We start from the raw sequence: 11,456 nt of genomic DNA, 5'->3' as shown, positions 1-11,456 counted from the left end.
GCCAGACTGAATTTTCCGATTATCTTGAAGGCGAATTTGGATTGAGCATGGCAAGCAGTATAGTTAACGCCTATTTCACTGCAGTATTGTCACCTAAAGATGATGATCATCTCTGCTGCTGGCGACGTCTTGTCTTCGGGCACGGTCATCAATCAGGAACTCCCGCCACTCAGATATAACTGGAGAAAAAGCGGACAGCGGAAGACGAATTAAGCAGCTTTAAAAATGGGGAGGTCAAGTAGTCGGGAAAATATTTTGCGAAACTGCGGTTAAGGCTCTCTCTCACGGCTTGAGAGAGGTTTGTCCAAAGCCACGATCATGTGTGGGCGTTCTGACTTCGTTGACAACTGTGACTTATTAATCGCAGATGTCAACGAACAAAAAAATAAGAAATCTTTAATTTATTATTTCTTTCGAGACACGTTTCGTTTTTGCATTAACTGTACGAAATGCTTTGCGCCTGTCGCTGGATTATTATACCTCAAGCTTAAAGGTTATGTTTCTACCAGTTTTTCTCTTCGCTTCTGTCCAGTTGAAGCTTTTCTTAAGTTATTTTGAACTTTCGGTACGAAACCTTTAACCGCAAAAGTCGTTTTATTGTTATATTTATTCGGCTTTTACAGCGTGGTTATTGGACGTGTTCCCTCGACTCTCCCGTTGGCTTTTGGAGACAACCTTTTTGGTTTTGATGCGGCGGGGCTTATCAATTTAGAACACCTTTTAAGTCCAAGTGACCGAGCATGTTGTCGGGGCAGGTTTTAGTCAAGTACATGACGTACGCGACATGATTAATTAGCTCTAGTAATTTAACCCTTCAAGAGCGGCAGGAGGCGTCGCGTGACAATGAACAAAAAAGTTCAAAGAGGGAACGCACATTTTTTCTGAACACTTCCGAAAGGTCATACCGTTGTCGTGTTCTAAACTCTGGAAAACCGCGTTGATTACGAGGACGACTAGGGACGACTATAAAAATCCTGGAGATTGCCGAAAGCAACGCGCACTGGAAGGCTGCGATCAGGCAGAATGCCAGAGAACGTTGGTTTCGTTGTAGCACTGATGCTGTCAGCTGTCCTTGCAGGTAAGTGTGACAGTGCCCTTAGTTTTAGATAATAAACGCTCTGAACCAGAAAACTTGGTTCCCAATGAATTACTTAGATTATGTCTGAACACGGTAAACTCTCTGGCGAAAGTTGGGTAGAAACTGACCTTCCTCAAATGTGGCTTAACATATTACCAGCCACTTCTGAACTAGTAACCAAAATTACACGTCACAATGACTTTTTTCTTTGCGCAGTTGTTGATGCTTTAAATTTGGTCTAAGAGACTGAGATGCTCTGCCAGGCACACTTAAAATCCTGGCGTCAATTGTTTAATATATTTAGTACGGTGTGTTTGCGACGGATTAGAATAATTTTTATGGTGTGAAATGAATGCTGTGTAAATTCACGCGAGCAAAACAAAACAAAAACAAAAAAAAATTAAAACGCTCACACTAGTGTAACTTTTTAGACTGCCTGATGATGTGTTAGAACTGGGCAGTATGTCGTCCACGCCGAGAATCAAGGGAGGGAGGAGGTCGGCGCATCGATGACGGCACGTAAGGACGGCAGGAGGCGCTGCGGGTAACAGGCGTGCTCCTTCCCGCTCGGATTGTCGTGCTGTCGTACTCTTTGTGTTTGCGTGGTTAGCGTCTTCGCTTTGTTTTGCAGTAGTGTCATTTAATGACTGAGTGAACTTGACTGCAAACGGTGCCGTTCAGTGGCATGTAGACAACGCGTATTATGACGGGGGGGACAGCGAGACAAAAGAGACAGGACGTGTTTTGTGCCGGGGTGCAACAGTGGCTACCGGTTCTGCAACGAAGCCTGTTCTCTTGTTCGTGCCCTTACCGAGTTCGGTCGGCGTGAAACGGGGTCCGCCAACATTAAGAAGAGTGGCCGGGAGACTCTGCGTCATGTAATGCAGGCTCTGCCACAAGCATCAAATGCAAGTTTCCCCACCCAGGTGATAACAATCGTGCTCTACTTTTTTTTTCTTTTTTTTTTACTTTCCGCATTTTGTAAAGAATTTGCTCAATCGGTTCATAGGCACCGGCTTCTACACACCGAAGAGCAGAGTACATCTTCTAAACGGCTTTGAAATGATGAGGGTCGGCCCAGCACTCCGTCTATTCAGTAAGGAGGTGCTAAGAGGCCTCTTTTGTAGCAAAAAATTTAAAGGTCTTGTGGCTCAGCGCAAGAGACTGAGTCATTTATCATGACCTCACGCTGGGGAATGTAGAAGTGCAGAACGCCATAGGCGCCGACTGCCCGGGGGGGGGGGGGGGGGGGGGGAGGGGGGAGGGGGGGATCCGACCCCTTCTTCCCATTACCCCTCCCCAGAGCTCTTTGGAAAAGCAAGTACCATCACCTCCAGAACTTCTGGGTGCACCTCGGTAATCTCATCTATGCGTCCTGGTGCCCACACATATTGATAGCTGGCGCTCAGTGGATAAATAAAAACGCATCCACTCACAAGCTTTAGGTACTACGTGACGAGAGCTGGTGAGTGGATAAATTTCCCCAACTATTCGTTCAGTACTGTTCAAAGACCCTTCGTAGTATTAGCAAATACGATAAAGGCTAGTGCTGGAAATTCCTTCGAAGGTCATTGGAAGTAGTTACGAATGACGACAGTGGCGCCTCTAGCGGACGTGCAGCCTACGGAAGTACACGACATAATACGTTTTATAAGCCCCATTTTGTTTTACCAAATGTTGAAACAATTCATTACGGTCAGTGCACTTGAACCACGAAAATCACTAATCACAATTGCAAGGACAGCAAATTATAGGGTCACAAAGGCAAACATTTGCTTTGGTATCACACCGTCAGCATGCTTATCCTACGTTATCCATGGGATTACACACGTTTGGGATGTCTCAAGCGTCCGAAACGTTTCCCAGGGGGGAGGGGAGGGGAGGGGACGGAAGATCTTTCGGCCTATGCAGAACCCAACACTGTTAGCGCGAATAGCCGATCGCCGGTTTTTCTCTTAGAAACCGAAAGATGCCAGCAAAGTTCTGATTCCTACGGAAAAAGCTCATTCAGTTTCATAATGCAGGGAATAAAATTTCTTTTTCGCTAATACTCTTTCGAAGCAAGTGCGAAAAAGCACCAATATCGTGTTCGCGCTAGCAGGGTCGCGATGTGTACTGTGGCGTCCTGCCCGAAGAAGCACGTCTCGTGCAGAGCATTTGGCAACGAAAGTAGGATAAATAATATGTGAAACAGAAGAAATAAAGAGTACCATAAAGAGTTAGCCAAACAATACCAAACAATCGAACCCGTGCGGAACGCCAGGACAGCCAAGCGCTACCGCTGCCTGAGCTTGGCACTCCAACAGCACGCCTGCGACACGTTGGACCTCCTCGCGGCCGCCCATCTGGTCATCCCTGAACAGGGTGGCCAGTTCCGCTTATTATGAGCTGATTTGGGCTTCTTTTTTCACTGAGTCGCTGGTAGATTTTTCCAGTCGCTTGTCGCGTTTTTGGGGCTTATTCGAGTTTTTTTCTCAAATATTGTTATTTTATTGCTCGTCATGGCTCATTGACAGCGCGTTTGTCGTCAAAAACACGAAAAACAGCATGACCGTTTGGCGCCGCGGTTAGTTGGCGCAAGCTACCGTCCGTCACAAAGTACAAAACAATTACTGTCCATTCACAAATGTTTTGGCGCCTTGCCCATCTTGCCAGTCGGCAGTCGCGGCGTCGTTTCTAGTGTCCATTGTATTTTGTAAAAAATGGCTTCGAAGTATGGCAAAAAATATCGTAAAGATGTGGAAAAGGAGACACAGCTTAAGGACTGGCCGGGATTAGTCACCGGAGACGATAAAAGAGCAGCGTGCAAGTGCAAGATCCGCGCTAATCATGCCGACTTCGTTTCTGCACATGGCAACAGAAAAACACGCCAGGAACTCTTGGCCACTTTCCAGTGCATGTTTGACTAACATGGGCTTCACCAAGTCGTCGCTTCCAAGAACGATACCAGAACTGGAGCTCAAGCTGGCATGTTACTCAGCGTGCCATGCCGCTATCCGGCGGATAGTGGCATGGCACGCTGACTTCGTATTTGAGCCAGTTCTCTTTTTGATTTTATTATTAATAAACTATTTTCAAGAATGTGTGCATTTATTGAACTTCCGCTTGTTTTGGGCTTCTTCACGAAGGTCACGGCGCTTTTTTGGGGCTTGGTTGGGGACGACTATTTGCTTATTCGCACGGCCGCATCTGGCCACCCTGTCCCTGAAAGAGACCTCCCTCCGCCCGCGCTCGACACACTGCCCAGTATTCTTGTACACCATAACTGCATGATCAACTTGCAGTTTATACAATGTGTGACGTTACCCCACCGGCAAGCGCGGGAAAATATGAATGTTGGTTTTGTAATAATTCTTCATTCGACGTTTTCTCAGTAACTCTTTTCGATTTAGTGATAGTAATAAGCATGCCGGGAAGAGTGGTGGCTGGATATTTAGGAAACGTGCTTTAGTTTGGGTGGTACCTCGGAAAACCACCGGAATTCCCCTTTCACAACAGGTTGGTGGCTGAATAAAATTGCGAAGAAATCGTAGTGTTTCGCTGTGCGTGATCTGCATAATCGTCAGCAGTATACCCTTTTCTAAAGTCCGTCTTGCAACATTGGTGGTCGTCATTGCTTGTTGATATTTTTACACTTAGGCTAGGTGGCGCAAGCTAACGCCCGTTACAAAGGGTATGGCCATTAACATCCATCCATCCATTCATTGGACGCGAATCGGGTGACTGGATCCGAGTCCTCGCCGAACGCTGACGCATCCCTCGTGTACAATACGATCTCAGAGCAGGTGATCAAGCAATGGCGGACAGGCGTCGGCGCGGACCTTTGTAAAAAAGGGGTATCGTGAAACCTCGAGTTGTAGAATTACATCTGACGCCTGTGCGGACTTAATACCTAACCTACCAATGAACTTCTACAGCTGCAGGGCTTCCCTCAGAGAACATTGTGTACCCGAGAATACTTCAATCGAGAGATCAGAATGGCGAAAAGACGCTCTACATTCGTCACGGACTCGTGCTGAGCCTCGAAAAGAGCAAAGTTTTCTCGGACAACTTTGTCTTCTCAATAGACGACGGTGTAAATCGACACGACAAATTCGTGAGTACATTCCAGTCCTGCTGGTTTCAACAAAGTGTTTTTCTAGGCTTTACAAAATTTTCTAAGTAAATGCCGTGAAAGCTGCACTAGAGCTGACTTTGCAGGTGAGTTATATGGCCAGAAGGACAAAATATGGGGGGATAATGATAAGTTGTATACATAGATTTAGATGTTTACCGAGCTTTATATTTATTGCAAATAACCTTAGGGTTTCAGTTGGAAGCCAACTGAGCGTCATCGAATACCCCTAAATCACTCAATTGTAGAAAGAGTTTGTGCGCGTGCTTCCTTCATCTGAGGAGAGATTCACGAAACGATCCTAGATCACAACAGGTGCGTATGACAAAACCTTAGAACAAATCCGTATTCACGAAGCGATATTACCGTAAGTTTTGCGTAGGTTACGTTGTAATCCTACGATCGCTCCAGACGTGTCTTACGCAAGTTTTAAGATCAAATTCACATGGGCGGCCACATCTCTCGCTTTCGTCGTCGCGACGATCGACTAACAGACCTTTATGTATCTACGTGCACTCCGCGCGCGTCCCAACTTCAAACAAAAAGAGAAGACAAATAAGTACCCCAGACAACGCCGCGCAGATGAACGCTGCAACTTGTGCTGATACCCGGAAAAAGCTACAGCGGCGATAGGGTGTTTTCGTAGACCTCATTTTCCCCTCCGCTAAGCCCTCCGCAACAAAGAAGCCGCTTTGCGCCTGCGTGCAGTTTGCCTTGACTGTAGAGTTCCAGGTACACATCGAGCAGGTTGCGGAGAGAGTTGCGGGACGGCGAAAACGATCTGAAAACTCCCTAATGGCCGACCAAGCGATCGCCAAGGGCTGACTGGGAATGCTAGGCCTAGCAATGTACTCCGACGCAACGTTGCTTTGACGGTCCCTGGCCAACACCGTCTAACCGCGATCGACTGGCTTGCCTAGTGTAATATGCCCGCGCGACCTTTGCAAACCCTTCCCGTATAAATAGTTTGAACCCCGACTTCTATTTTCGGGTAAGAGGGTCAGCTTCTTCCACTTGTCGTCCCCTTGTTTTCTGAATCAGCGGTGGCGAACGCTCTCGTCGGAAGTGGCAGTCCACACCCCTCGGTTCTATTTTTTCTTTTTCGTGTTTTAAAGTTAAACTAAAAACGCCTTATGAATTGATACGCGACAAGGGTACGTACACTTTATATGGCATGTGCTTTTTATTCCGACATGACGATATGCAACAACATATGTCGAGTTAGAGCACTTTTGGCGAGCTGCGCAATCCCGGCCAAACCTTTGTCTGCAGAGCACCACGTCAGCACCGATTTGCGATAGTCTAGTAGCCCAGCAATTCATTCATTCTGTTATAAGACGTCGTTCTCGAAGCGGCTACCAAGACGCAGTCCATCATCTCGGTGCCAGCGCGGTTCCGCTCCCAAAGTGAACGGCTATTTACGTGGCTATCGCTGACAATCTTGTAGTCCAATCGTATCTCCCTGAACGTCGTCTCCCTCCTGCATCCCCCAGGCCACGAAGAACGCCGCGGCGATTTGGTTTCATGTGCGCGGCTTTGCACAGCCATGCGGGCCGTCTTCTTTTAGCAACGCCGGCAGTTGCGTTGACTTCGTAGCGATCCAGTTCGTAGCAATCGACAATGCCGCTCCACGGCAGCACTGGGTATTCGGGACCATTTAAATCGATTTCACTATGTCGACATTACATCGCACGGACATGATACCCATACAAGCGCTGCCGGAAATGGCACGTGATCCAAAATCTACGTCCTTAGATCATGCCGACCTCTCCGATTGGCTGTTATGGCAACAGCCCTCTTCGTCTTAATCGGGAGCTTGCGGGACGCCAGATGTTCGTGTTTTCCTGAACGAGAAAGTCGCTTTCCCTTCAAAGCTATAAGGATTTTTTGCATCTGGCTAAAATTGAGGCCAGGGCGAGTTTACGCCATACATCAGGATTGAAAACAGCGCAAAAGACGAAGGACCAGACGAAGAAGCATCACGGACACAGCGCTGTGATCGCGTTTCTTCTTCGTCTGGTCCTTCGTCTTTTGCGCTGTTTTTAATTCCAAAGTGTGAATCGGGCCTCTGTGTCGCCAAATTGTATCCAACTACGACGCCGCCACGCGGAGTTTTCTTTTCTTATCATTTGCGTTTTCGAAACGCAAGGCTTCCGCCTGTACCTCAGGTGGTAAGATTAGCGCCCCTCCACTCCCCAAACTTGCTTCAGGTTTTTCTAAAATACACAAACTTTGCGGTTTTTCATAACGCTCAGTAACTTTCTAATATTTGGAGGCCCGGAGTTCAAATCCCGGAACCCCATTAGATTTTGTCTTTCGGCGGCTTCGTGGAACTTTTTACAATGGATCAAGTAGGGTTCATTCATTTGCATTTGCATTTGCATTAAGTTTGCCACAGTGTATTATTATAATGCGAGACTTCCCCGACGATGTGGTCTTTCTACTTTAGTACTGCCAAGGCTTGAGCTAGATCTTGTTTCCTTGGCATACGTGCTTGCATATAGACTGATTAACTATGCAAACTTCGTCAGCTAGTGGTTCTAGGTGCCGCGAGTAATATTGATGGTTAATCCAATTTTCTCAGTTTGAAAAAAAAAAAAAAACTTATCTAGCCCCTTAACTGGATGCAATATATTATACAACATAGTAGAACCAGTATAGACATCTCCAACTCAGACATTCAGAGGTTTAGGTTCTACCTGTCTAATATTTAAAAATTTATACTGTACCCTAAGCAAAATATTTTCTGCGAGTTTTATACTAATTTTTTTTTAATATATAATTCTTCATTTTAATTTACCTATATTTGCAACTACCTTTGCTAATCGCACCATTTCAGCTAGTTTCCTTACCCAAATACAATATTGTATAACAAAAGCATTGAGCGGTCATCGGAATTTTAAGATGTGTTCTATGTGCAACATCAGTTTCACTGTTCGTAAGCAGACAAAAAAAAAAACATGATGATGATGATACTTTTATATGGTCATAGTTTAATTTGCTATTCCGATCGTGGAACTAGGAAAGCTCTTGGTAAATTTGTAAGCGGATGAAAAATATGGTGCATTCAAAATGAAATGGAGAATAAGTTTTGGGGGCAAGCAAGTGTTTGCGGAGTCATTACAAATTTTATTTTATAATTTAAAACATTCCTTGCAGATGGATGGCAAGGACCTAGAAAGAAATTTGTATCAAGACCGAAACCACACCTCTGTTGTGTTTGTTGATGAAGAAAAAGGAACTGTTCAAGTGGTACGATTTACTTCTATTTTTATAGAACGATATCTAAGCTTCTTAAAATATATTGTTGCACACAAGTCTTTTTCTAATGTTTTGCTTACGCCCAATTTTTTTGTAGAGGGGAATCCTCGACAACAAATTCTCAATCGAGCCAATCGCGTCGAATGGCCGGTCAGAAGATGATCTCGTTGCTCACTCATTATTAGATCTTGAGGACATCGATAATCCACACGGCGCCGACTCTGGTAAGACTCAAATGTAAAAAACAAAATCTATCAGAGAAAGCTTGTTTTAAAATGAGTGGAAAAATATTTAGCGCCGAGTAATTATTTTAGTGCAGAGTAACTAAAATAAGAATATTTGCTGCAAATTTGATTGATACTACGGTTTAATCAACGAATCATTTTCCACTCGATTATCGTCTGCGGTACAAATTGCTCGCACGCGCGTTTTTGTAACATCTCTATGAAACCGCTGCTTAAAATATTAGGGTAAAAAATATATAATGTATTACTTTCGCAATGCAGGACAATTTTTTGTCAGGCGGCATTTTTATGACAATCCTCAAACCTAAGCACTTTTATAAAGTACAATCAAGCAACAATGTTCGCGATTTCACTACACACATTATTTTGAAATCAATTCGACCACGATTCATTTGCCAATTAGGTTTTCTAGGCACTCAGTTCCCATTTCTCGGAAGCTCAGAATCTCACAGGAAATTCAAGATATGATCGCGCAGCATTGTGCGAATTGACTTTTCGGCCTTTTTGGCCCTTTCGGCCCTGACCTTTTCATTTTGAGTGCAGATTTCTTTTAGTGTGTTTTATTTTTTTTTTATGGGTTGAATAATACCCATTCCAAATTGAAGCCTTGTAGTCGATGTAATAACCGAATTACTGTTATGGCGTCGAAACAGGACATCCGGGCTCAAGGGTTGTAAAATGGGATTTGTGGGTGCTTTAATTGCAAACTTTGCAGGAAGGCTAAAGACGCAGAAATTGTCTTAGTTCGGCATGTGAAACGCCTTGAAGCAGTTTCTTGATTTGGACGAACAGAAGTGAACTTTGCACTTATCAGACATTATTCGAGGTTTTCCAGTGCAGCGCTCCATCTTGCATCGTCGTGACCGGGCCAATGACCCATTTGATCAAACCTGACATCTTGCACTGGCCAGTTTTCTGCGAAACTAGGTTGCTTCGAAGGCCGCAGAGGGGAATCCGAGGGCCTCCCTTTCTTCCGTGCAACAGGTTTTCTCTCAGCTACTGAAAGCGCCTCAATGACACCTAAGGTAAAGTCAAATAGGTCGAGCTGTTTAGTGGACAAGATAAGCTGCCTGTCTGCGTCTTTCCTGTGCTCGAGCCAGGCGTTCACAACTGCCAGGTTCATGAAATGGAATATCTTCCTGAGTGTCCACTTCCTCGACCGGTTGGTCGTGCAATAGAGCTACCAAAAAATCCACTTTGTCGACGCCGCCCATGCTGCGGTTTTATGCTCCCACTACAGCTGGTCGTTTGATGTCGAGAAAACAGTTGTCTGCTTTGCTACACCGGTGAGCGGTACCTTCGTCCTCCACAGCAACAAAGTTGGATGCCAAGGTCACCTTCCTGTTATCTATCCACCTCGTCACGACCACATGTCCATCCCCACTCACGAGGCAATCAGATAAGCCACGCCCTTTTTTGTTGAGGTCCTTTTCGCTCATCAAGGGACATTTCTCACACCGGTTGGACCTTACTGTTCCGGCAGCAAATATTTTATTCTTCAGCACTTCACGAAGGAAGGCACATACGTAAAATAGTTATCAAAACACAACTTATGTCCAAAACCAGATGGAATGCGCTGAGCCAGATGCAGAACTATCGCACCTGTGATACCAAAGTTGCACTTTAGGTCCTCAGCTAAGCTAGTTGTGGACCCGTGGTATGGAAGGAAGTAATAATAAGGCCAGATTCGCCACAAAGCATAAATATTTTCACGCCCCACGGGTTTGGCTTTCCCCTGACATATTGTTTGGTGTCAAGACGGGCCTTCAATGGCACAATCTGCTTATCAAGGGAAAGGCGCTCCTCTAGATCGAGCTCATTGCGCCATCCCTGAAAAGGAACCATTAGGGGCCTAACCTTCCAAAGGCGGTCAATCGTGCTGGCGTTGTTGGCATCAATGATGTGCAGATTGTTCCGCAGCTTCTCAAAGCGGCCGCCGTGACAGTCCTGTTGACACTACAAGAGCCGATTTCATGCTCGGCCTCCAGTAGAGTCTCAACATCGGATAGCGCAGAACACCCAATGTGAGGTGGAGTGCTACAAGACGCCTTATTTCTTGATAGGTTTTCACTGAGCTTCCTTCCTGTAGCATCGAGTATTGGTTTGTTTTATCCACGAGTTCCAGGACCACACTGTTTGGAACATACCGTATAAATATTGATACGGGGGTGGTATTTCCTCTTCCAATTCCGGCATTTCATGGACGTCTCCTTGAAATGTTAGGTCTGGTTTCTGAAATGGTCTGCTTCTCCGTCCACTGGCTGTTCCGAGTTCGCATTCGTCATCAGAGCTATCGCTCTCACTGTCCGGTTGCGCTGGGTCGGTCCCATGAAGCTCGACAGCATCGCCTTCTCCATCGAATTCGCCCTCTACATCGGACAAATGTTTATTATATAGGTCCCCAAAACGTGTGTCTGTGGCTACTTGGAACCGCTGGCGCGCGTAGAATAACGGCGTCGGTATAGGCGCACCTGCGAGAAAACAGAAACAGCAAACCTGAAACGCCGCGCCCGCCGTGAACTCAATGGCCGCCATTTGCAGCCGTTGAGCCCTGATGGCGTCAAAATAGCACATAATGAAAAAAATACTCTACGAAAAAGCTACGCGCCACATCACACCAGGTCAAGCGCTCGTACGCTCAGGTAAGCATGAAAAACATGATATATAAATTGGAACGCATGTATTCTACGATTTATTTAGTTATAATATTTAAAAGGACGAGCTCACCTGGCGCGCGGCTCGCCATGCTTTCGATGTA

At 45.6% G+C, this 11,456-nt stretch overlaps 1 protein-coding gene across 1 annotated transcript in view; it reads left to right on the top strand.

The window, feature by feature from the left end:
* Positions 1-1,023: 1,023 nt before the first annotated feature.
* Positions 1,024-11,456, top strand: part of LOC120837172 (venom metalloproteinase antarease-like TtrivMP_A) — a 38,591-nt gene continuing 28,158 nt past the window's right edge. The window contains exons 1-4 of the mRNA XM_042294638.1: positions 1,024-1,078; positions 4,996-5,174; positions 8,352-8,444; positions 8,551-8,677. Of these exons, the coding sequence (XP_042150572.1) occupies positions 1,024-1,078; positions 4,996-5,174; positions 8,352-8,444; positions 8,551-8,677 (454 nt within the window). The remainder of the gene's footprint in view (positions 1,079-4,995; positions 5,175-8,351; positions 8,445-8,550; positions 8,678-11,456) is intronic.

The sequence above is a fragment of the Ixodes scapularis genome, unplaced genomic scaffold, assembly GCF_016920785.2.
Source record: "Ixodes scapularis isolate PalLabHiFi unplaced genomic scaffold, ASM1692078v2 PGA_scaffold6__148_contigs__length_123643588, whole genome shotgun sequence".
Taxonomy (NCBI): domain Eukaryota; kingdom Metazoa; phylum Arthropoda; class Arachnida; order Ixodida; family Ixodidae; genus Ixodes; species Ixodes scapularis.
Note: the sequence above shows the minus strand (reverse complement) of the source record. Positions and strands in the feature narration are given on the sequence as shown.